Source organism: Delphinus delphis, chromosome 1 (assembly GCF_949987515.2).
Source record: "Delphinus delphis chromosome 1, mDelDel1.2, whole genome shotgun sequence".
Classification (NCBI taxonomy): Eukaryota; Metazoa; Chordata; class Mammalia; order Artiodactyla; family Delphinidae; genus Delphinus; species Delphinus delphis.
In genome coordinates this window covers 169926307-169953899 of record NC_082683.1, presented here as the reverse complement: position 1 = coordinate 169953899, position 27593 = coordinate 169926307, and the positions used below count along the sequence as shown (strand labels likewise).

The following is a 27593-nucleotide window of genomic DNA, read 5'->3' as shown; positions in this document are numbered from 1 at the left end:
CTCTCAGAGGTAACTGAACCATCTTACCCTTGTTACATTGATCCTTTGATGTGTATGGAATAATAAATGATAATGACATTAAAGGTAGAAATGAAATCCCAGAGTTCACTAAGATACAGTGTTGTTTAAAACTCTCATCTTAAACTATGTTAATGTCCCTAGTGACGTAAGCAATGGTCACACGTAGAAATAATCTTCCTCTAGTTTCCCTGTGAAAGCATTTCCCTGGAGTAACATTTAAGGACTATCTCCCCACTCATGGTGACCCAAAGGAGGAAAGATTTAACCGATTGTGAATTTGGGGGGGAAAAAAAAAGCAAAGCATCCTTTTCTAATCTGTCTTCCTGCAGGAGAAAATGTATATTTTCCAATCTGGCTTCTATTAATAATGATGATGATTTTTATTTTTCATTTCCATCTTATAGATGGAATCCTTATGTCTAGTTCCCCTTTAGTTTCAAACTCAAGTAGGAAAAAATAATATGATTTACTGACCACCCCTTAAAACTTCAATACTATCAAAAGTGTGCTATTTCCTACAATAGCTGTTCTCTTCACCCCTATAACACATAAAATACCTGTTGGCAGCCCTAATCGTGACTGCAGGGGAGACAGTATTAGGTGCTGATTATGTACAATCCCCACTGTGCTAACTTACACCTTTCTCTTCTACTCTTGAAAACTAATTAGGATGCAAAATGAGTGAAATGTTACCTAGGGGGACCACTGACTATACCTTAACTTCCTTTTAAAAAGTTATTTATAAACTTTAAAATTATTCCATCATTATTAGCAGGTATTACTAAGAACAAATAATTTGCAAGATCTAAAAATGAAAATACCGGTGTGTTATGATCTTAGGTTGGAAACTACTGCCCTGGAGAATCCCTTAGTGCATCAGGCCAGCTAGGAAAAGTTTTATTCTAACAAGGAATTCTATAATGGTCTCAACCAAATGGTCAAACTTGCTTGGAAGACACACTATTAATTTTCTTTGAAAAGTTCAATGATTCTCCACCTATAATTCCAAATGCCTTTATTTAACCCAAAGATTTGTGTTCAAATGACTGGATATAAGTACTGTTTCCTCTTCATATTACACATGCTATCCACACACTGGAAATAGAGTAATAAACATGAGGGTATTATTAGAATGATACAAAATTCTGACAGCATTAACCAATTGTTCTTACTGTTCAAATGCCATCATGCAGATAATTTGCATATCATTAATTACAGTGATTGTCAAGAAATGCCAGAAGTGGCATTTTTTAATGAAAAATAAGGATTTAAGAAATAATACCTGTTTAATAGGATTATATAAATTTCTGATTAGTGAACGAGCATACATTTATTGTGTAAGAAACTGTTATTTGGATTCTATATTAGTGCAATCATGAAAAAGAGCCAGAGTGTTGTACTCACATGTAATGTTCTATAAAATAGATCACTATATGTTACGATGTAAAACATGCCTCTGGGTTGAAGGGTATAACTGAGGTTTAATTTTACTATTGAATTAACCTATATGGAAAATAGAGTGACCCTAATATACAACTTAAGAAATAATTCAACCAGTAATAGTGTCATCTTCAAAATCACTTTCAATATTTTAATAACTCTCTCTTCTTCTATCACAAAAACTTAAGTTTCAGGACACCTGGATCATGCTGACATTTGGAAGAAAATAAACATTCTAGTAGCAGGTTTTTAGGATGCTTTGCCAACGTGGCAGATGTAGACAGATGTTCCCTTCCCTTTGCAATCTGCATTATAAAGTTCAGAGCTTCCATTAACTTCAAAGACGACTAGAGGCACTGAAGAGACGTTTAGACTTAACACAAAGTACTGAATGTAAGAACATAAGTCATACAGAACTGGGTGCAAAATGTAACCTACTATAGTATACACAAAATAAAACTGTATGCTATGCAAAAGTTGTAACGCCAATCAATATGTCAAAACAAGGCACCTTCTTAATCATTTTCAGAAAGATTATGGAACTTCAGTGTTTTTACATAGCTTTATATACTTTTCTAATTAACTAATCATGTTAAACTAGAATTTGGAAAACTGGGTCTTAAACAAAGAGAACAACATGGAAACCTGAATTGGAATCACTGTTTCAATGTTTCTTAAACTAGTTTCTTAAACTAGTTTCTTAAACTAGCTTGTAGCTAAACATGACCAAAGCAAACATCAGAGAACACAAGGCTGGAAGAAAATTTCCAAGTTTTCCTTCTGTCTTTAGGGAAAAAGTATCTAAAACATCTGAGTAAATCTTTACAAAGATAATGGGTCTAAATAGTTTGATTTCTACAAGCTCCTTCAAAATCTTCATAATAGTTTCAGGTGCAAAGATAGTCTTCCTGGTTTGTTCACATCCTTCTCTCAATTTAGTTCCATGTTGCTGGGTTTTACCTCTGTGGAAATGGCAATGTATGCATATAATTATACTATTTGCTTGAATGTTAGGACTCTGATTTCCCTGTTTGATAAGTCCATTTTTCAACCTGAGAATTTAAAATGTGAACCCCTTATAATAGAAATATTTGATAAATTTTCTATAATCCTTATACCCAGAAAAATGATAGACCAGTTTGTTGTAAGTCTTCCAGTATTTTTATATATTTTAAATTAAAATATAATTCATAGATTATTTTAATATCTTTTAGTTACCTTAAACAGTATTTCATGGACATTTCCCATTCATTAATAACTAAACTAAGAGAACACTTTATAGGTGACCATATTCTACAATTTACTTAATAATGCACCAGATTCTATTATGTCATGTACCATGATTTACTGAAAGTTTTTTGAATGTCTGACTTTTTCCAATATCTTGGAATTACAAATAGTGCAAGTTTGGACATATTTTGTGATTTGGTGTCCCTTTATGACTATGCATTTGAGATACATTTTCTAAAGTAGGTTTGCTGAGTCAAATGGTTTGCAAAAGGTTTCTCATATATTTTAACAAGTTATCCCATGCGAAAAGTCATACCAATGAACCCTCACAGATAGCCCAGCAGTTTATGTAAGTTCTAGCTTCTCCATATCCTCATTAATCCTGGAAAGGGTAATTTGTTTCCATCTTTGAGGCTTTGATAAGCATTCACGTCTTAACAAATAATAAGCATCTCATTTTCACTGCGTTTCTCTGATTACTAGGGAGATTTGTAATTCTCTCTCTGCTGAAACACTCCATGCTAGACCACAACATGTCTCCTCAAGGTCAAAGAACTTAACTAATGTATCAATTTTCAGAATATTATATCTTTCCATCACCAAACCTTGAAACTCACTGTATGGGTATTGATCTTCAATTGTGTAGATTTCAAAACCATCCCTGAATAAACTGTAAGTGAGCCAGTGGGCATTTGGAGAATCAGGTGGACTCCAGGAAACACTGATAGCAGAAGAATTTTGAACTTTTCCTCTGGGTGGAGGTTGCTGGGATGGAGCTAAATTACAATGGAGAGAGCATGTATCAGCAAAGGCAATCAATAAGGACACAAGTAAACTTAAGTAAGATATCCAGCAAAGAGGTCTTTCTGATTCAGGATTACTTTATCAAGAAGACATGTGGTTTACCAAGACATTAATAAACAAAGAGTATACATCATGAGTTCTCTAAAACAAAGCTTTTTATCTATAAACATAAAATACGTTTGTAGGTCAATGCAGCTGACATGAATATGGTTGAGGGAAGAAAACCACAAAAGTTTACATAAGCACTTTTTTTTATTGAAGTATAGTTGACTTACAATATTATATTCGTTTCAGGTGTATAACGTAGTGATGTGATACTTGTATAGATAATGCACCACACAGAGTTATTACAGCATTATTAACTATATCCCCTGTGCTGTACACTACATCCCTGGGACTTATTTATTCTGTAACTGGAAGTTTGTACTTCTTAATCCCCTTCACCTATTTCACCCATTCCCCACCTCCCCTCTGGCAACCATTGGTTTGTTCTCTGTATCCATGAATTTGTTTCTGTTTTGTTCTATTTGTTCATTTTTTTTAGATTCCACATATAAATGAAAACATACAGTATTTCTCTAACTCTCCACCTCTTTCTTTGAATTTTTCAGAGAAACTATCCAAGGATGCATAATATTTATTTTCTACTTAATTAAATTAAAAGTTGATACACATAAATTGTGTTGAAACTTGAAATAAGTCGTGTCATTTTTGGATTTTTTAAAAGGAAGTTTTCCATTCCATTAAGCACAATGTTTCATCTTGCTTCACAGAGCACAGTGTAAAAGAAAGGATAATAGCTGATGATACAAATAGCTGTGGATGCTAAGGATGTTAAATAGTCTAGATATTAGCAAGAAACAAATTAAATGTATTACATGAACACCAAGCACCTGTTAGAGTTGCTATGATTGTTTATAACACCTGTAAAAATGCTGTGATTGTAACATAGAAAACAAACTTATGGTTACCAAAGGGGAAATCAGTGGGGGGGGGGGAGGGGGGAGAAGGGTTAAATTAGGGGTTTGGGATTAAAAGATACACACTACTATACATAAAATAGATAAACAACAAGACCTACTGTTTAGCCCAGGGAATTATATTCAATATCTTGTAATAAACTCTAATGGAAAAAAATCTGAAAAAGAATATATATAAATATATGTATATAACTGAAGCACTTTGCTGTACACCTGATACTAACAAAACCCTGTAAATCAACTATACTTCAATTTAAAAAGTGCTGCGATTCAGATGTAGAGAACAAACATATGGACACCAAGGGGGGAAAGCAGGGCGGGGGGGGGGGGTGAATTGGGAGATTAGGATTGACATATATATACTAATATATACAAAATAGGTAACTAATAAGAACCTGCTGTATAGCACAAAAAATATAATAAAATAAAAAATGCTGTGATTGTTAGAGATCATATGTTTTCTTCCATCAGGCACATAAGAGCATTCACCTCACTATTTTAGTGATATTTTTATAGTATAAATATATACTATGAACACATTGTTTCTTATCACTATATTTTTCATAGTCTCCCTATTTTGGAGAATCAGTCTACATTGTTTTCCCCAGAAGATATAAAGGTAAAGGAGAAAAACAATGTCTAACTATATTTTAAGGGCAATCAACCACCAGTTTATTTACCCGCCTCTGGTTTAAGATGCATAACCCTTCATCCATTTAGAGAAGCATAATGTAATCGGACTTTCTCATTGAATAAAGTGACAAAGGCACAGCTTGCTGTGTTAACTTATTTTGTAAACCATTAATCTTTCTGTTGAGAAAAAATTTTAAATCATGAATCGATCAATTATCAATATTATTATATGAAATATCTGCAGTCACTAGGTGATAGTCAATGTTTCAGAAGAAAAGAAAATGCACACTCAAGTGATTTAACAAAGAGCTTAATAAAGAAACTCTTTTCAAAAGGGTGGGCAGAAGGTAAAGGAATCAAAAGACATGGAGCAGTACTCTGGGGTATGGTAATAGCAGAGCTCTTTCACTACTTCTGTCACGGGTCAAGACCAATCCCAGGCTCAATGATTCACTAGAAATTCATTCACTCATCATATAGTCCTACTCATGGGTAAGGTTTGTTACCACAAAAGGATACAGAGTACAATCAAAAAAGGGAAAAGGTACATGGGTAAAGTCTGGGGGAAACCAGGCACAAGCTTCAAGTTACAGAGGATGGGCTTAATTTCCCTAGCAACATATAAAAACACACGTGAAATGTTGCCAACCAGAGAAGTTCATTAGAAACTCAGTGCCCAGTGTCTATACTGGGGACTGTTCATGTAGACAGTCTCTGCCTGGCACACACCAAAATTCCAAACTCCTAGAAAGAAAGCAGGTGTTAAGCATCGTATGGTCAGGCCACTCAAGAGGGCTGTCCTCTTGCTCTCTGTACATCCTCTGTTCAACCAGTGCCTGCTTCACCTACATCCTACTCAGGGGACTGACCTTCCTACATACTTGCCCCAGGTCCCAGCTAATGACTGTTCTTATCAGAGGCAGTGAAGGGCGTGGTCCACTGCTGGTTTCTTTGGTAACCGAAGAGCCAGCCAGAAGTAATTCCCCCTATAACTGGTAATCCCTCCCACCCCCCAGTGAAGCCTACAGCCATGTCCTGCCTGCTCTCCCCTGCATATGGTGGGGTGTCACTCCAGGACCTTGCTTCAGACATGTAAGCTTCCCCATCCATTCAATCATTCACGTCTCTGTCATTGACTCCAGACTCCTTCTTTGGTCTCAAAACTGGGGAAATGGAGGCCAGTATTTCCTATGGGTTGCAGCCCAACAAGCATAAACCATGTAATCTGTACAAACTGTAAGGGACAGTGAGCCCTTCTTAAAAATTCTGAGGATGGTGGGAGCCATCACACAGTCCAAATCCCAGATGCCAGCCAAAGGCCAACTTTGTAAGCAGGTCTTTCTAACGACAAGCATTCAGGCCTGCTATGTTAAGTTTTTCTCACACATTATCCCTAGCTTGAAGGGGCACAGCACTCAGAGACAGAAAGGGATGTGTGAAGAGCATCATCTGACCACTCATTGAAGGACAGAGCCAACTCAAGGCCAGTCTTACACTGAGACAGGGAGCTGGGGATTAAATGTTCTGACTTCCCTTTCTGCCAGCCCTCCTCCAGATGACTAGAAGGTTCCTACTTGTAGCTGAAGCCAACCGAGAGTCAGGGGGCAAGAGAGCCTGCTGACACAGAACATACAGAATCTTGGGGAACAGAGCAGAGTGAGAAGTATGGAGTAGTAACGTGAAGTTATCCTAACACACCAGGCAAAGACTTTCAACTAAGAGCTATTACTAATTCATCAGCACTCATGAATGATCTACTCCATTTTAAAGACATGAGATAATCCAACAATAGCATTTTAAGAAAGTATATCAAGAGCACTGAATTTGAAACACATAAAATTCCGTATCTTATGCATAGGCTTCCTAAAGACAATGTCTCTAAACCTATGGTAGATAATATTAATGTCACATTTTTCAAGAAAAATATTCAACCTAGATACATTCTCACTCTTCCCCTTTATCTTTTTTTTTGGAGGGAATTTTCATCACTATGTTAAAATTCTAACTGTCCCTATGCCTATTTAGGTATAGGATAGTGAGTAATAACAATCTCAAAATGACACATGAAGAGAGAATTATTTCCAAACAGCACCTTATATTTTTGAATTCAATGATTTGCCATATTTTGCTATGGTCACTTTGGTTGGTTGAATACTGACAGTACATTTGATCTTTCAGTGGATTTTAATTTAGGGCTCTAAATCCTGTTATTCTTAGTGGAACTTCAAAGACTCATAAACTGTCTCATCTACAGCACTCTCAAAGAGCCTCGTAATCCATGGCAATGTAATGTTTTTTAGTGAATATTAGTGATTACATCTAAAACTCCGCATGCTCTCAGGAACAAAATAGATTTCAGGGTTAGAGCAATCAAAACTGACCATTAAACTATTTTCTAAGACGGCAAAATACTTTTGGGATGATTGAAAGAGAGACAGATGTTTCAGTCCCATGTCAAAGGATGTAGAAAATGATTTGCATTACGTGAAAATTTCCTTGACAACAAACACACACATATATACACACATAGGCTCTTTCAAATGTTTAAAGTTGATTACTTTTTATGACCATCTCTAACCACAATCTTGTCTGACTTCACAGTGTGAATGAATAGTGCTTGTTTGACATTTAATGAGAATTTTCAAAGACCTGAAGGTTTAGATAGTTCAGTACCACTCTAAGAATAAATATTTTGAAACCCTGGGCATGAGATAACTTGAATCCACTTTTTTGTGCTGAAAGTAGGATTCTGAGAAAATGATCATACACTCATTAATCAAAATTGCCAAGAATGGTCTTTGTATAAGGCTCTCTTTTAAGGAAGGAAAGTATAATATTGTGACTACATCCATCAGTTTGGGATTACATCCCAGCTTGGGAACTTTGGTAATTGTAAGATTGCAGTCAAATTTCAGTTGGATGCTCTGACCCTTTTCTTATTTATAGTAAGAAGATGATAATGTCTACCTCTGAAAGCCAAAGCAACTATTATAAGTGTGTTCTAAAAATTAAAGAAAAATATGGTAATTTTGTTTCAACAAAAAGGGAATTTCAACAGAGAAAGAGAATGTATAAAAACACCAAAACCAGAGTTGAACAGTATAATAACTAAAATGGAAACTTCTCTAGAGAGGGCTCAATGGCAGATTTGAAATGAAAGAAGAATCAGGAAACTTGTTATAAAGCAACAGATGGAACTTAAATATACAACAATATGATTTATCTAATCCAAAGAACAGAGAAAAAAATTTAACAAAAGTGAAAACAGCCTCAGAGATCTGTGAGTAAATGTCATATGTATAATGTGTCAACATACATGCAATGGGAAGCACAAAGGAGAGAAAAGACAGAGAAAGGAGAAAAAAATATTTGAAGAAATATTGGCTCAAACTGTCCAAATTCAATGTAAAACACTTATCTCCCATTCCAAAAAGCATAATGAATTCAAGTAGGATACACACAAAGTGATTCAGACCTAGACGTAGTGTAGTCAAACTGGTGAAAGAAAAAGACAAACTCTTGAAAGCAGTAAGAGAAAAAACAACTCATAACACAGTTGAAGGGAAATACAATTAAAGGTTTACAGAAACAAAGGAGGCCAGAAGGTAGTAGAATGACATATTTAAAGTCCCCAAAAGAAAAAAGAATAGTTGGTACCAAGAATTCTATATCTAGAAAAAATTACTCATCAAAAGTAAAAGGTAGGGGCTTCCTGGTGGCGCAGTGGTTGAGAGTCCGCCTGCCGATGCAGGTGACACGGGTTCATGCCCCGGTCCGGGAAGATCCCACATGCCACGGAGTGGCTGGGCCCGTGAGCCATGGCCGCTGAGCCTGTGCTCCGCAACGGGAGAGGCCACAGCACTGAGAGGCCTGCGTACCGCAAAAAAAAAAAAGTAAACATCTACCACTACTAAGAAATGTAGGCCAGGTTTCCAGTGACAAGACCATCCACTTTTGCCTGAGGTGTAATTCCTAGACTGTGTCTCAGGTGCAAGAACAGGTAGCAAAAAATGGAGCAGAAGCCAATATTTTCATACAGCATTAGTGGCAGAACCAATCAAAAAATCTCTAAGATTCCATATGTGTTACGTAAAGCTGTCACAATTCTATCATAAACGATGATTTACAACTGACATCCAAAGAAATATGCCGGAATTTCTGTTGCACACAAATCAATCAACTATATAGCTAATCAGTGAACAACAAATATTAATTAAATGTTCAATGAATCCAGATTGGTGTTTAGACTGTATTTATACACAAAGGCAATTGTGATAGTCCTTTCCCAAGAGTAGCGTAAGTACCTACAATTTTACTTTTCCTAAAATCCAGAGAGACCAGTGAAACACGGGATACTGAAGATAAAACACACAGGTACAAAAGCTGAATATGTCTTGTTAATCATTAGCTACATCTTGCTTTCCACTACTTCCAAAACTAGTACAGTTGCTGTGGACCCCAATATTTTATTACTTCTCTCTCTTCCTTAAATATAGATAGCACTGCTCCAGGCATGCTTATTTACGATGATGTGTCCAGACTTGTGGCATTTCCTAACATTGTGACTCATGACAATCTCAGGACACCTCAAGGAGGAAACATATTGTACAATATATTATAGAGGGCTCCTTACCACATGTTCTTAGCAGGCATTTCCTGGGAATTCTGGAAAAGGTAAGGACAGATGATCTTGAAGTAGATACAAAGAAATCATCGACATGCTATGAAATTGTAGGGCTGCAGGTGACCTTGAGAAGTCAGTTCAAGGCCCTCGAGAATAGTGTTGAGAAGTCAAAAGACACTATGATGTAACCTTTGGCTTCCAAGAGTTAAAAATGTGAGAGATGTTGAAAAACCTAATGCAACTTAAAGTAGAAAGACAGGAATATCAAATACAGGAGTAATATGTGGTGATAAATAATGATAATAACTGCTACAATATCAATAAACAACTAATAGTAGCATAGTGTCCATATAATGGCGGGGGCGGGGTGGAAGGACATAAATCCCACAATAAACTTCCATTTGCTATAGAAATTATCTGGAAATGTTCTTATGTGGTGAGGTGACCACTCATTTTGGTTGAACCAATGTTGTCCTAAATTTTACACTGAAAAGTCCCACATTCTGGGAAAACCCTTAGTCTGGGGTAAACCAGGACTTTGGTCACCTTGTTAGTGATACCACTGCAACAAACGATTGTAAATTTCCCACTACTAAGATCATCGTATAACCAGGTTCAATGATTCAATCAAGGGAAAGAACCCAAATTTCATTTAGTGTAATTTTTTTTCCATTTCTCACTTAAATTCGCCACATTGTACCTAAGCCTTTCTGATGAGTTCTCGGTGGAGAGAGAAATTAAGGAGACAGTGCCCTGCGTGATGTTGCCTCCTATACCAGTATTGGGCGAGAGGTCACTTACTTTTGCTGCAGCCCAATGGATTGTTGATATCCAAATGGCTTGCACTGGGAACACAAGTATCACACTTTGAGCCAGTGACAAATCGTTTACAGAAACACTGGCCAGTGACTGAGTGACAGGTTTCATTCAAGGCTCCTGAGAGATGACAACTGCATGGCTGACATCTGAAAAGACAAATAAACCATCAAAGAGAATAACGTTTCGATTAGCAATTCACAGTATAAGTTACATCTATCAATAACACTGTGGAATAAAATAGTCTGTTTTAGCCAGTGTATTGAAAAGGATTCCTGAGCTAAAAAATACAAAATACAACAAAACAGAAAAAACACCTTTATCAAAATGCCACTCACGATAAAATCTCTATGAAGCCATCTCTTTGTACACTGATTAATGCCAAGAAAGTGTTATATTGCTTTTTTCTATGCCATGATACATCTTATGGTTTATTTTCTATACTAGTTGCTCAATTAAGGACACTGTAAACTTTCCATCCTCACAAAAGCAGTTCTCCTGACAGCTAAAAATTAAGATGAGATACCCATAAAATTATCTCTTCAAGTATCTTTTAAGTTGTGAAATACAAAACTGGGTATGATATTTATTGCTCCCCCTAAAAATCTTGTAATCCTATAGTTTTATAAAGAGTAAAAATTATATAGTTTTCTAAAGACTACGTTTTGCTAAGGAAACGGTTTGAGGAAGATACGTTCAAATACTGTTGATGCTTCAATATATGTTATGTGTCACTTTTTATTTTATGCACTAAACTTATTCACCCAAAATAATTAAAGAATAGAGCATTATTCTGATCTATGAAAAGATACTATTGATATAAATATAATGAAAGAACTTCATTTTGACTTAGATTTCCTGGACTCAAAGTTGATTGTAAATATCACTGTTTTGGCATTTTGCCATGGTAGAAACGAAAACCTGTTTTCTCAGAGTGAATTATTCAAACACTCACTCCATGTCAATGTCACAGATTAGGATAAGCAATTTGGGCACCATGAAGCCTCAGAGAAGCAAAACAGCACACGTAAGAAGACTACCACCTTTAAACAGAGACCTTCCATAGGGTACATTTAAAACAAAAGTATGGCTTCCCCTATATTTTCTAATAAAGATGCTGGATGGATAGAGTTACTTCATCTCACTGCGACTTTTATGGTGTGATCTCCTGGGTAATCATTCAAGACCCTTTAAAAAGCCGATAAAAGCTAAGGCTACTAAATAAGCTGCAAATTTGTTTTATGGACTAATATCACCTTGGGAATAAATAAAGTACAGTTTGTCCTGAAACCCACTATACTGTAGTTTGCCCTTTTTATGTCATGATAAAAGGACATGTTTCCCTCCAAACAACTATACTGTATCCTTTACGTATAGACACTGCAGCAGAACTCCATCTCAAATAGGTATTTTGTTTAGGTGTTTAAGGCTTAGATCTGAAGAAAATTATGCATGGAAATTAAAATGGAATTACAGAAGCAACAAAATATTTAATTTGCTCCTAACTTCATTATATGCTATTACTTAGAGTATATTGTTTGTCGGCTTTTAATGTAATGTTGGTAAGCAGAAGCAATAAGAGACAAGCTTCTCTCAATGCATATATATATATCACCGCACCACTCACGAATAAGTGTGTGTCAAGTATTTCAGCTTTTATTACCATTCACTCATGAGACAATCACATTTCTTTTACATACAGTACATTTAGAGTAATAGTTTCCAGTGTATAACATAATTCCTTTCTTTGATGGAGATCTGTTTTCTTCACGTTAACTGTTACATGCTTAACTCCAAGTCAGCTCTGTCAATATACATGGGATATTAAGTTCCAAATCCAAACGGAATAAACCAGTTCTTAGGAAAGCATGCAGTGTTTTGAGTAACTAAATGTGACTCTTCCTGATTTCATAGTCTTTTTATCCCAGCCATTGTTATATGCAACTTCTCTGACTTCTTATAATGGCTTGACGTTAGTAAGAGAGATTTTTACCTGGATGAAGTTCATAGGAGACTTTTCTGAATATTATAGTTTGTTTCTAGCCTAAAGGACGCTGGGGATAATTTTGTAATTAAGGTTTACGTAAAATGATTCCTGTAAATTTCTCAGCCATTCAAATATAATTTTAAACATTTCTAAGACTCTTTAGCAGATAAGCTACAAGTTTGATGTCATTTTATGTTATCCTTCCTCAAGAGCATCTCCTAAATGAAATACATTTCACATTTATTAAAACAAAATTATACATAATGAAGGAAAAGACATTTTAAGCTTAGAAAGAGAAACACCAAACTAAGATGAATTGTGATATTGATTTTGTGAGGATAAATGGTTTTTGTAATATTAATATAAAGAAACCTTTATTACACTGATTCTCCTGGTACAGCTAGGGCTTCTCCCGCAATCTGTTTAAAATCTTCATTTTTCATCCTTATGGGAAAACCTCACTTGCTAAATGGATTTCATAAAGAGTAATCTGTCAAGATTTATATAGATAAACAATTTGTGATGTTTATTGACCAGTTCATTATGGTTACCATTACAGTTCTGTTTGGGCCCTTACATAACTTAGTGTTTACTGGATAGAATGGGAAAGAAGGTAATTAGCTTCTGTCTCTTAAATCACAAATCTCATATATTTTCCTTTCCAGAGAGCTTCTTCCAGTTGTGCAAACAGTAAGATAAAGAGTTATCCTACTTATTACTATTGCGGAAACATCACTATGAATGAAGGGAATGAGTTTCAATAGGGCATCTCATTGTCAGAAACTTCATCACGTGAGGGAGAGCTACCACAATAGGAGGCCCACGGATACGGTCCAGGATATAGATGACTTTACTGACGTTTCTCTTTGGACACCTCTCTTCTGTCTGGAGCCTCAACTCATAGGTAACATCAAATTGAGTTAAAGATATTGACCGACATAGATAACATTCACTGAGGGCTAATTATGTCCCAGGACTGGACTAGGCACCGAGCACATAAAGATGAACAAGATAGAATTGTCCCTGTCTTCAAGGAGCCCTCAGTCTAGTGAGAAATGAAAAAATGGAGAGAGAATCAGTAAAGATGTGTACAGACTCTTTGGGAACACAGAAAAGGACCAACTGCCTACTCTGGTGGAAAAGGATCAGGGCAGGGAAAGGAGTAGTAAGAAGGAATCCTGGAAGAGGATGTTTGGACTGCATAGTAAAAGATGAATAGGAGGGCTTCCCTGGTGGCGCAGTGGTTGAGAGTCCGCCTGCCGATGCAGGGGACGCGGGTTCGTGTCCCGGTCCGGGAGGATCCCACATGCCGCGGAGCGGCTGGGCCCGTGAGCCATGGCCGCTGAGCCTGCGTGTCCGGAGCCTGTGCTCTGCAGCGGGAGAGGCCACAACAGTGAGAGGCCCGAGTACCGCCAAAAAAAAAAAAAAAAAGATGAATAGGAATAAGCCAAGCCAACCAGGGAGGGGAGAAAAGAGACAGATAAGACACAGCAGGAGAGGGTGGGAAATTTTAAGCAATTCAAAAATTTTGGATATAAATTCCAAACAAGAAGGTGGTGACAGATAAAGGTGGACAGGTAAGCAGAGGTAAGATAATGCTAGATTAGGTGCAGTGGTGACAGTGGGAAGGAGCAGGATAGATTTAAGAAATGTTTAGTGTGTGAAATCAGTAGGATGGGGTGGACACATTGAAAAGAGACGTGAAGAAGGAAATAAGGGTGTGGGGTTACTCCCGGTTTTCTAATTTGCTGATGGGTGGATGACGGGGTCATCATTTAACATAAAGAACAAAGAAGGAAGAGACCTCCAATTGCTGAAGGACTTTAGTCAAGGATTATTAATAATCATTAAGAATAGAAGAGAAAGAGGCTTCAAGGCAAATTGGAGAAATTAGACAAAGAGTTTTCTTCCATCAGTCCCTAGCACAAAGACCAGAAACCAGTAAGTGTTCGATAAATATTGTTGAATAAATGAATGAATAAAGCACTAGAAAAGCTTTAGACTTAGGACACCACAGGTAAATCTAAACGTGACACATAGCTTTAATAACAATTTAACTCTTTTGAGCCCTTTCTGATTGGCATAGCTGTCCCCCTGGCTAACCTCTCCCCAAGGAAGGGGCCACTCTTTAAGGGCTGGCCTTCTATTGTGACTCCCTAAGGCCAGAAGAGTTCTTGGTTCAGTCCTGTGCAGGATCCCATGAGTGCCCTCCAGAGGAGTCTGGTTTTCCCCTGGTTAAGATTCTATTCCATCTCTTCAGTGGACGTGTGGTCTCACTGAGCTTCCCAGTTTCCCTTTCTTCACAGCCAACTAGTAGCACCAGATTCTCTTAGAACCAACGTCCAGAATTATAAGAGAGGGATTTGGGGTTTGGAGATCCTCTGTGTGTGAGCTGAAAGCCGTATCACGTGGCTTAATGGAGAGGAAGTGAGTGGTGCTGTCTGATCAAGGAGGGAGGAGTCTGCCCACCCGCCCTAGTGAAGCCTTCCTACAAGTAAAGGGACTCATAAGAACTGGACCTGGGCAGTGACTCCCTTGCATCCAGACAACAGTGTCATCCGAGTCCAGGGTGGGGACATTCCTGTCATCTGAAGAAGACCTTGCTAAGCACAGTCCTGTATTTGGCCCTCTGCCACTTTCTCCTTTGTTGGCACTCCACCTAATCACAGGGAATGTAGGCCACGTCCAACATGCTAGTCACAAAGACGAGACATTTAAAAGGAAAAGAAATCCCAGAAGACTCACTATATTAACAATAACACACGTTTATGTCTAGAAGCTCTAGGGTTCCTTTCCTTAACCTCCTCATTATATGAACATGGTAACTCTGAGGTCCGAACGCAGAGTCAAATTCTTCAAGTGCTCTCAGGGAGGAGCAAGTACACTAATTCTGTGACCCCAGAGGTAGAAGGAAGATCGGTAAAGAAAGTCACAGGAATGAAATTTTTGCTTAATATGAAGAATGAGATTAGAGTTGTTTGAAATAAAGATGAGTTGTTTCAGAGACAATAAGCTCTTTTCAGTCCCATGTTTTCAGCAGAAGCTGAACGATCAGTTATCCTTAAAGGTGATTTATGTAGAAAAATGTATAGGGTACAGTTTAACCAAAGTTACTTTTAAGCTCCTTTCCCAATCTATAGAGTTATGATTCTACAGTGCTTGGTGGGATTACGTAACTTGCTCAGGGGTCACTGACTCTTGGTTACAGACTCAGCAATCTTTATCTAAAAGGACCAGACTACTAAATATTTTAGGCTTTGTGGCCAAATGACCTCTGGGGCAACTCAACTCTGCTGTAGTAGTGTGCAAGCAGCCATAGACAGTATGTGAAGATTGCGCTCCAATAAAATTTTATTTCCATAGATAGGTGGCAGGCCAGGTCTGGTCCACAGGCCACAGTTTGCTGAACCCTGGTGTAGTAGGTTGAACTATTACCCCCCCCAACAACGTCAAAGTTCCAATCTCCAGAACTTGTGCTACCTTACTTGGCAAAGGAACTTTGCAGATTTGAGATAAAGAGATTACCCTGTATTATCTAAGTATCTAATGGAATCACAAGAGTCCTGATAGGAGACAGACAAGAAGGTGAGAGTCAGAGAGAGAAGATGTAAGAACATAAGCAGAGATCAGAGAAGACAGAAAACACTACTGTGCTGGCTTTGAAGGTGAAGAAAGGAGCCATGAGCTAAGGAATGGGGGTGGTGTCTGGAACTGGGGAAAGCAAGGAAGTGGGTCTTCTCCTGCTGTCCAAGATAAACATAGGCCTGCTGACACCTTGACTTTAGCCCAAGGAAACTAACTTAGGACTTCTGGCTTCCATAACTATAAGATAATAAATTCATGTTGTTTTATGCTGCTAAGTTTGTAGTAAATAATTATCATAGCAGGAATAGGACACGAATAGGCCTGGTCTAGTAGAACAGCCGTAATTGGAACCTAAACACCTTGATGCCAACACTGTTATTCCTATTATATCACATTGAATACATGCTACTAGTTTATAAAAACTGAGATTTCTTAGAGAGCCATACAGAACCTGTATTAAAGGAGAATATATCATCTAGTGGTCACGGTAGATTGCAAAAATGACCACAACTCTTCACCTCTCTGTTTACGCAGGTCCTTTGCAACTAACTGTGCAATTCCTTCCATCAAAAAGTAGAGTCTATTTCTCCACCTCTGAATATGTGCTGGCCTGTGACTTGCTTTGGCTAACAGACTAAGGCAAAAGTAACTTTGTGGCAGTTCCAAGCATAGGTCTCAAGTGTCCGAGCACCTTTCTGCTCTCTTTGGGAACTCATCCACTCCCTCACGAGTGAGCCCTGGCTAGGTGGCTAGCCGATGAGAGGCATGTGGCCCTTTAGCCCCATCACCCTAGATGAGAACTAGCTGTCTAACAAAGAGTCATAGAGGAGAATGAATCTGTGAGGAACATTCCCCAGCATTCCACTGTGATACCACCAAAGGACAAGAAAGTTATCTGCTTCCCTTTGAAGTCATTGATCTGGTTCTCAGAAAAAGAGACCGATTGAGATCCCTTGGAAATATGCATGTCAAAAGATGGCCAGACCAAATATTTAACTTAGTGGTGAAATGGAGAACTTGCGCAGTAAAACCAAAAGTAATCTGGTCACAGAAGAATTTTACTTTATGTTTTAGAAGTCTGAGCCTTTTGATTCCCTGGCCAGCCTAGATCCCAATTCCCTACTATCTGAGGGAAATCATAGTTCATTGTGTGTCAGCTGGTCAGTAGAAGACACATAGTGATACTTCTAGCTCCTTAAGGCTAAAAAAAGACAATATACCACTAATGAATGGAAAGAAAAGAAGTCATTATGGAAAAAATCTTTAGGGGATTGTGAGGTTTGGATGGTATGTGAGAAAATGGTGGTGCCCCAGATGAACTGGAACCGTCTTGTGGGCTGAGAGAAAGAGGACTCGTAGTTACAGGTCAACTTGCGGACAGTGCTAGGGAGTGCACTGTGTCAAATACGGGTCTCAACTACCCACTGAGACGAACTGAATGTGGCCCATTTTTGTCTCATTGTTTTTGGTTTAGACAAATATGATATATTTTTATTCTTTTTTTTTGCTTTATTGATTTTTCCAGTGGGCAGACTTATTTTTGCTTCATTGTTTTCAATACTGATTAAATCACGTTTGCCTTATGTGTCCAAGGTAAATGGAGTGATTTTTGCACTTGGATCAGCTTTTTAAAAACACATGCCCTTTTTTGTGATAGGGAGCTTTTGAAGAATGGACTACTTAGATGAAAACAGGCAAATGATTTTGTTACTGTTGTGTTCGGGGCATTTTTTGTCACTGTTGCTGTAGTTTAGGGTCAGGTCCTATTTTATGTTACTTATTTTGCCCTTGGGAGTATTAAAAAAAAGTATATAAAATAAGCCAAGAGAAAAATATAGCAAACACAGCTGTGCACAATAAAGAGAAGATGGAGTAGGGTAAGGGGTATGTGTGAACTTCACGGAGGGGTTAAGTAAAATCCCCTGAATATATAAATGGAGAAAGCAGATGAGAAAGTCAATTTATTTTCAAAATCAATGAAGAGATACAATGATACTTGCATCTTCTCCTTGCTTAAACATAAAATACTTATATTCTTTGTAGAATGCTGGAAATTAATGAAATAAATTTATACTTATAAGTACCTACAAGGTACAGTCAAATGATTTTAGATGATTTTCTTTCTTTTTTTAAAATTTTAACATCTGGGCACAAATAGTTATTTTCCTAACTGCATGTCTGTCTACATTTAGACTATGAGTGGCTTTTTTCCTTCAGAAAACAAAAATTCCTTATACTAGATGGAATCCCATATGTTGTAGCCATCTTTGCACACATTTTCAAAATAGTCAGTGTTAGTATATATACACAAGAACAACCAGAAGTCAACAAATAGATTTCAATATCATTCAGGAAAGGAATGGAAAACATAAAAAGAATAAAATCCATTTTTATCTCTTCTCAGTGATGAGCAAAAGTATACATTCAAGCAATTCTCATTGTCACATTTTGAAACATCTTTCTCTATGACCTTCTGTGCTAGAGGATTTCTTCTCTATCATCGATGTTAAAGTGAAATGCGGCAGTAGAATTCATCAGTGGAATAGAAGGGTCAACTCTAGACAAGGGCATTCCAGATGACTGATTTAACAAGGGACAAATCCTGCTGATTTCTTTGGGTCTTTGTGGTTAAGGAAGGCTTTATTTATTTCAGAGAAGCTGCATTACACGTGGTGGCTCTTGCTTTCAATAGCTCTTTCCAGCAGCAGCGTATGCTAATATCAAGAGCCAACCCTGCCCAATCTGAGAGCATCCTGAGTCGCACGTGGGTGGTGCAGACTTGAATAGTTATTTTAAGATTTATATCCCTTTCACTAAGATGATGACGGCATGAGACTTTTATTTTTTTAATTTTTGGCAGAGGTGAGGAAAGTAATGCAAATGAGAATTTTTTCTGTGTTGGTTATATTAAGAATGGGATGCACGAGAGGCATGCAAATTTAAAACTCAGAGAGACAACTAGCCATAGGCCTAGAGCCCATGATGGGGATCTGAAGATGTGATAATATATTTGAAAGTCATTTACAGGCATGTAGAGGTTGAAATCATAGACGTTGATATGTAAGTTGAAGGGCCAGATTAAAGAGGACTAATCATCAAAAGAAACAGAAAACAAATCAGAGAAGCAGAATCTTGGGAATCAAAGGAAAAGATGATTTTAAGAAAAGTGCAAACAATAAAATAATTAGCACACTGGAAAACCATTAGTCATAAAAAGCAATCATAAATTAATTTTACTTTCATCTTTCACTGATCCTTTAAATATATCATATGGGGCTAATTCCCCTGTCTGCCACCTGGATATAAAGTGAGTCAACTGTATGGCATTTCTGGTCTTTCTTAGGTAACAGAAAGTCCTACAGCTATTTTAAGTTGCAAAGCATGGGTTCAACAAGAAGAACCAAACTGGAGGCATCAGATTTCCTGGTTTTAAAATATATTACAAAGCTATTGTAATCAAAACGGTATGGTACTGGCATTAAAAACAGACACACAGACGAAGGGAACAGAATAGAAAGCCCAGAAACAAATCCATGCATATCAGTCAACTGATCTTCAAAAAGGGTTATCAGGAACACACAATGAGGAAAGGATGGTCTCTTCAATAAATGGTGCTGGCAAAACTAAATATTCACATGCAGAAGAATGAAATTGGACCCTAAATCATCATATACAAAAATCAACTCAAAATGGATTAAAAACTTAAAGTTAATATCAGAGTCTAAAACTACTAGAAGAAAACATAGGGAAAAAGCTTCTTGACATTGGTCTGGGCAATGATTTTGTGGTTATGACACCAAAGCTCAGGCAAAAAAGCAAAAAAAGATGAACTAAAAAGCTTTTGCACAGCAAACGAAGTAACCAACAGAGTGAAAAAAGACAACCTACAGAATGGGAGAAAATATTTGCAAACCATCTATCTGATAAGGGGTTAATATCCAAAATATATAAGAAACTCATACAACTCAATAGCAAAAAAAAAACCCTAATTTAAAAAAATGAGCAAAGGATATTTATAGACATTTCTCCAAAGAAGACATGCAAATGGCCAACAGGTACATTAAAAGGTGCTCAACATCATTAATCATCAGAGAAATGCAAATCAAACCACAATGAGATATCACCTCACACCTGTTACAATGGCTATTATCAAAAAGCTAGGTGTTGGTGAGGATGTGGAGAAAAGGGAAGCCCTGTACACTACTGGTGGGAATGTAAGTTGGTACAGTCACTATGGAAAACAGTATGAAAGTTCCTTAAGAAACTAAAAATAGGACTATCATATGATTCCAGCAATCCCACTTCTGGGTATATATCCAAAGGAAATAAAATCAGGATCGTGAAGAGATATCCGCACCCCTATGTTCACTACAGCATTATTCACAATAGCCAAGATAGGGAAACAACATAAATGCCCGTAAATGGATAAATGGATAAAGAAAATATGGCGTGTGTGTGTACTTCCTTACTTGACTCAATATAATTATCAGTCACCTAATATGTAAAGATATACAATTGTATTTATATGACACTTGTCATAAGTCTTTTTGCTTTGAACTCACACTTATTCTGGATTTTTTATGCTATAGAAGCTGCCAGCTTTTCAAACTTTGGCTCTATCTCCTAGACTACAGCCTGCACTCATCCCTTTTATTTTACTGAGTTCTGCTTTCCTAATTTTAACCTTGGCACCTTCTAATAATGTATTTGTTGTGGTGGTGGTGGTGGTGGTGGTGGTGATGATGAGGATGTATTTTATACCTACATTTCTGGCTCTTCCTATTTATTCCTCATCAATTCAGGTTAACATTTCAAGCCAGCTTTTAACCCAGGGAGTCTGATTCCCACATTAGCCAGTCCAACTGCAGGGTGATAGGTGATAGAACGCTACTCGTAAGCAATTCTTGGTCCTGGATTAGATTGGGGTGGGTAGATAAATGAGGGAGAAGCAGAATGGGGTGAAGATCAGCCTGAGTTTACAAACACTGAAGGGTAGGGGAAGCCATGTAATGAAGGGAATCAGGTTTCACTTAAAGCAAGTTAAGTGAAAAAGCCAAGACAATTAGACATCTTTTGGTCATTAAGTAGGGGTTTTGGTGACAACACTGGCAAGAATAACAAGGGAGCTCAGTAGAGGGGAAATAGGTAAGTGACTGCTGGCACAAAATGTCATAGATAGGCATGAGTATTCCAAGGACTGCTGAGTGGGGAAGATATTTTTCTCTTGGTAATTAAGTGTTGTCAGAAAGACTATGGAAGAGATAGGAAATCTAAAGACAGAGGCTGCCAGTAGTGAAACAAACCAACCCCGGAGTTCCAACTGGGAAATTTGTAAGATGGTCTTTCAACAAAAAGTATGTAGAGGGGGTGGTAGGTGCAATAACTGGCCCTGATCTTACTATCAAGATCCTGGTAATACTTTTTATTTAACATCTACTGTACCATGTGTTTTCTATACTCATTCAGAGTAATTTCATATTTGTACAGAAGAGTGGTAATGCTCTCAGACTAACCAAGATGATATTCCAATGGTAACAGAAGTGGAACAGCATGGATTTGAAATATAAGATATGTAATAAGAACATAAAGTTGTTTTAATAAATATTTTAAATATTATATTAAAGTTTTTTAATCAAATTGAATTTTAGTAGAAAGCCAAATGAACTAGCTTGAGTTCTTTTTCAATAATTTACCCCGTCACACTGTCCACGCTCTAATCAAGCTGTTAATGAAGAGTGTAACAGCCAAAAGGCAGGCAGCAGGGTGACGATGAGTTGAAAAAATCATCTCAAACCCTTGAGCACTTAGCCTTTATATTTATAAACACTCACAGACACATATTGAGAGACAGATTTGGTTGGTGTGTGCAGACACAACACTAGTTTCTTGGGGATAGGAACGTCAAAGAATTCATGGATACAGTCCCAATCCTAGACAGATTTATTACCTGACCAGACCAAGAAAACACACATGGAATTGGCATTCCAGCACACCTTCAAAAGTACAGCAATGAACACATCTGCATGAAAGCAAATGCCCACAGATACACAGGAAGTAAGAAGTAGAACATTAAAGACAGTGTGACTTTGAAAAGTGGTTAATTTACTTTCAGAAGGTACTTTACACACTGGGAAAAAAAAAATCTTATCACTGAATTCAAAGCTATGTTTCTCATCTGCCAGTCTTTAAACCTAAATTAGAAAGGCAAAAGGAACATAAATGAATGCAGTAATAAATTCAGGGTCCATGTAGAACAAAGTATATACACACATATGATACCTATCTTAGCCTGTGTATGTGCTTGTGTATTTACTTTTATGGATATTTCTTTACCTGTCTTTCTCCACAACCAAATTTTGAGTTCTTTACAGAAAAAGGATTTTATCTTATTAAATATTCCCAGGCCCTAATACTGGACACATTTATCAACGTACAGCAACCCATACATTGGAACTCTAGGAGATATGCAAAGATTACTATTATGTTTAATAAATGCAGACATCAATGCATAAAAGAATATATCCACAGACTAAGGGGGACAGAAAATATCCCTTTTTACAGAAGATACTGCCAAAAAATCAGTTAGTAAAAAAAAAAAAAAAAGTAATTACAAATATAATTTAGTAAAAACATTTAATTATTAATTCTTATAAACACTTACCTTCCAGCTAGAGGATCAAATCCAAAGTAAAGGTCTTTACAATGGTCACAACTTTGCCCGGCAATGGAATCATCTTGGCAAACACACTGACCAGTCCAGCTATTACAGATGTGATTAACTGCACCAGTCTTGTGGCATGAACATGGCAGGCAGCCAGTGGCATTGCCTGGAGAAATATAAAAACCTGGAAATGAAGCAATGAAAAGTTTTTATTATACTTTCTACCCAGTCTTTTCTTTAAAAAATAACATTTTGATTACATTGAAAAACAGAACGCTCTAACACGGCACTATCTAAGTCCCTGTACAAACGTGGCTGTAGCCGTTCTTTATCAGTATGTCAATTATGGCCAAAGAAAAGCTGAGTAAATAATTGACGTTGTAACTGGGTGTCTTCCTGGCACCTACGATTCAGTGTATGTAAAACCTATTTCATGATCTTTCCACTAAAGACTGGTCCCTCCTCTAATCATCTCTGTTTCAGCAAATAGCACCACCATCTATTGCTTCAGTTGCTTCAGCTGGAACTCTGAGACATCTTTGGTAGGATAGCCTGATAAAATACAGGATGCCCAGTTAAATTTGAATTTCTGATAACCAATGATTATTTTAGTAAAATTATGTCCCGTGTGATATTTGCTCATATTAAAAAATTATCATTTGAAATTCAAATTTAATTGAGCATCCTATATTTTGCTAAAACTGGCAACTCTTGAGTCCTTCACTTCCCTGTGCCCCTACATATAGCAAATTACCAAGTCCTATGAACACTGCCTTCTAAGAATTTTAAATCTTCTACTCTCCATCCCCACTGCCACCTCCCTGGTTAAAGTCACTACCAAGTTTTCTATAGTTAACACTATGTACCAGAGGCTATGATAAAAACTTTATATTCACTGTTTCATTTAGTTCTGACTGTTAGCAATGTTAATAATTCAGGCATTATTATGTCTATTACATAAATTAGACAACTGAAAGTTAGGAAGGTTAACAAACTTTCCTAAAATGATAGAGTTGACAAATAGCAGATTCAAACCCAGGCATCTCAACCACAGAGGCTGTCTCACCCCCTAGCATCCCTCTTGTCCTCCTCCAATCTATTCTTCATAGTGTAGCTGGAACCATCTTTTTCAGAGTGTATACTGAACACCTCATTCCTCTGTTTAAAATTACTTCATAACGTCCTATTCCCTTTAGGAAAAAAATAAATCCTAGCACAGCTTCCAACCCTCCAGTAAGGTGCTGCCTATCTCCCTAGCTTCATTTTACAGCTCATCCCATCTGCCCCAGTCATACTTCATTCTGTTCTTGATGCCTAAATGCTTTTCATGGGCAGTTCTGTCTGCTGAAATGATGTGGACCCACCTTTTCTGCTTAGCTCACTCTATGCATATCAGGTCTTGTGACTCTTCCTCCAGTAACCTATTCTGCGCTAGTTCAGGTATGCCTGTTAGTTTCACAGCATTCTATTTCCTATAGAGTGCTGAGGAAAATTACAATTAATCTCACTTCCACCAGACTGTAACCACCCTGAAGGCAGGAACCTCATCTGATTAATTCATCATTGTCTACCCAGCATCCAATACAGTGCTTGCCACAAAGGAGGCACTCGAACACTGGAATTCACAAAACTGCACCAAATTATGAGGTAGGCATTGATCCCAACAAGTACTATATTTAAAAAAACAAAAACAGAATTTAGATTAATTATAAAATCTGTATTTTTTCTTATAGAAAAAGAAGGGAAATAAAATATGATTCAAAAATATCTTCCAGTGACTTAAAATTTCTTGGACCCAGAAGGTGGAAATCAACAGTTATAAAATTAGAAACGCATTGGACATTTGGATGATGAAGCAGTCATATGAGGGAGAAATGGTTCTGGGTGTTGTGTGATATGTGTGTTTGTGCATGTACGTGTGTATACACATGCATACGCATATTCACATATATACACACACAAGTGTGCATAACGTTACAAGGAATTTTCTTGAAACAATGAATGAAGCTCTGGCGAATGAAAATAAGTGGTACAGTTGTCAGGATCACTAACTTACATTTATAAAATATCAGTGATACGAAAGAGAGAAAAAGCGTGAGCACACAGGGAAGCACTCTGTGGTATCTATTCTTTAGGGGGAAAACCAAAAGTAATTGGAACACTGTAAAATTCATTTGAGGCTTTAGTTGAGAACAAGCCATTCTTTTACAGCTACCAACAATTAATTTGTTATTCTTCTCCTAGGCCCTGCATATTCTCTCTTAAAAAGTTTCAGGAGGAGTAAAATAGAAAAGAAAGAAGCTCAAAATCTGTGCCATTCAATTGGAGAGAAATAAGACTATCATTTTTGATAGTAATTTGCAACGAGATTCTGCCCTTTGCTTCTTTGCATTCACCAACAGCAATTTGCTTTATATGTGTTGCCAGAAATAGAGTATGGCCCTGACAGTTATTACATAGTTTCCTATCTGACTCACCATGTGATCAAAATCACAAACGTAGAAGGCTTCTATTTTAGACTCAAGACCATTGTGGCTGGGATTCTATGTATTTTCCCTTGTGTGAAGGTACCTAGGTCCTTAAGGTTCATGACGATGGCATCATTCATGTACTAACAGCTCTCCAATTTGGATAAATTCCCCATTAGCACCGATACTTAGAAGTAGAATTAATTTGGACTTTTTGCAATAGGTTCAAGCCACAGAGAAATCTAGGACAGCTAGGAAGGATTTTTACAAAAAAATGATTTGTTAGATGAATCTGTAAAGACCAGGAGTGTAGATTTTGGTGCAGAAGATTGGGTTGCCCAAGTTTTGGAGACTAAAGAAGGGCACAGAAAAATCAGAGGTATCAGCAGAGAAGAACAAGAAAGGTATTAAAGCAGCCAGGGAGGCTGCAGCCTGGAGGTTAGGGCTTCAAGGAAAAGACTACATAGGAGTTTGTCTTAGGGTTAATTCCCCTCCTCCTCTCAGCAGCATGATTATAAAGGTTAATCCCACCAGTATTTCAGCTGTCCTATTTTTAAGCAGTTCTGATTAGGATGACTCAGGTACTTTCCTGCTCAATGATTACTTCCTGCCTTACCTGAATGTGCCTTATTCTAGACCATTACCTCTCCTTTTATGACTCCTAACTACAGAAGTAGTTCTGTAGTTAGAACTTCCCTCCCACTTAAACTTCAGCTCCTGAGTGTAGCTTAAAGATAACTGACCTTAATTTCTTTCTTTTTTTTTTTCTTTTTAAACTCAATAGATTTCTGATCTCCCTCCATTAGGTCCACTTCATCTTCCCCAAGTACGTGTCTGCATCATTTTAACTGGTCTTTTGGAGATTTCTTTCCATGGGTGATTTTGTACCACAGTTTAAAGCACGGTCATTAGGACAAAGGTATTACCTTCCATTATGCAGGGCTGAGAGCTCACACCCCCAAATCAGCCCACTAAAGTTTCTTCTTTTCTCCAGTTTTCTTTCTAACTCCAGTCCCAGACCAGACAAGTCTCATGTGGGAAACAATGTGTTATACAGCTAACGCAAAAAGTCACCCATATCATAAAAGAGTATTGCTTTATCCAGGAGAAGGCTTACAGCATCCTTAGAGTTCAAAGTTATTAGCCAGGCAGCTGGTATCCTCTCCTGTAGTGGCTATTTGCACAGCAGAGCACCTGCCCTGGACATAAAAGAAGAGCCCATTTCCTAGCAATGTCCCTCCTGAGGACCGTGAACAACTAGGCTTTGCTAAGGTCTGGAAATGGGAGAGAGAAAACAAGTTTAACCTCTAGGCCTTATTCAGAAAAGGAGGGCAGAGCTGAGGCTAAGCACTAATTATGAGCCATTTAGAAGAAACAATTCTCATCTTCAACCAGAGAATGGACACCACGTTAAGAGAAAAGTCTAGGGAGGAATTTGTGGCTCACCTACCCCAGGCAACAAAGGACTATTTGAGAAATGGTTTTGCAAGTCAATCTTTTCAAAATGAAGTGTAGGAGATGATGCTAATTTTCAAATTAAAATAACAATTTTCCTCCATTTGATGGTTTTGTATAAAAATCATGCTAAAATTATTATTCATAGATTTGACCAAATGTTAACAAATGCTAAATAAATATGATTATTCATCTCAAGCTATCATTTCTCTTTAAACATTTGAAAAACTCATTTTCGACTAGTTTAGATGTATTTTAAATGCCCTCCTCCTCCTATTGCTTCTTCCTGGACTGCTTCCCCTGTTTGAATACCTTGCCGAATCCTATTTGCTTTTAAAACCCAGCTCAGGAAACACTACTAGGTTCTTTATGTCTCCCAGCCTTCAAGAATTAATCAGTCCCTTGATTTTACTACTTCTCTATCTTATGCATTTCTAATATTGCACTTTCACAAATATGTTATAATCTGCACATGAGTCAGTTTCCCCTACTAAACTGTAATGCCTTCATATATTTCTGGTTGTATATCTTACAGCAGCACAGGCTCTGGTGTATAGTAATTTATTCAATAGACGTTAATTGAAAAAAATGGATATGTGAAGGAAATGGATAGATGGGTGAAAGGATGGATGAGTAGACGGATGGGAGGATATCTGTTACTCTTTACAATTATCAGATGATATCTCTAATACTGAAGAGAAAATGGTAAACATAAATCTGTGAGTCATGAGAGTGGTTAGAAGAGGTAGGGTATCAGGGAGGATTAGTAGGAAATGTATATGGATAAGCACGATAAATTCAAAATGTAATCCTTGCCAGATCAACGGATGGAACAGGGCTTCAGAAAGAAAATATCACTCCAAAAATATGTCTCCAGTTCGTAGAATGA

The 27593-nt window shown here is 37.3% G+C and overlaps 1 protein-coding gene across 1 annotated transcript in view; it reads right to left on the bottom strand.

Moving 5' to 3' along the window:
* Positions 1 to 27593, bottom strand: part of USH2A (usherin) — a 779248-nt gene that overhangs the window by 588047 nt on the left and 163608 nt on the right. Inside the window, exons 13-15 of the mRNA XM_060022310.1 lie at positions 22782 to 22965; positions 10534 to 10697; positions 3309 to 3467 (exon numbers count right to left, since the gene is read on the bottom strand). Coding sequence (XP_059878293.1) covers positions 3309 to 3467; positions 10534 to 10697; positions 22782 to 22965 — 507 coding nt within the window. The remainder of the gene's footprint in view (positions 1 to 3308; positions 3468 to 10533; positions 10698 to 22781; positions 22966 to 27593) is intronic.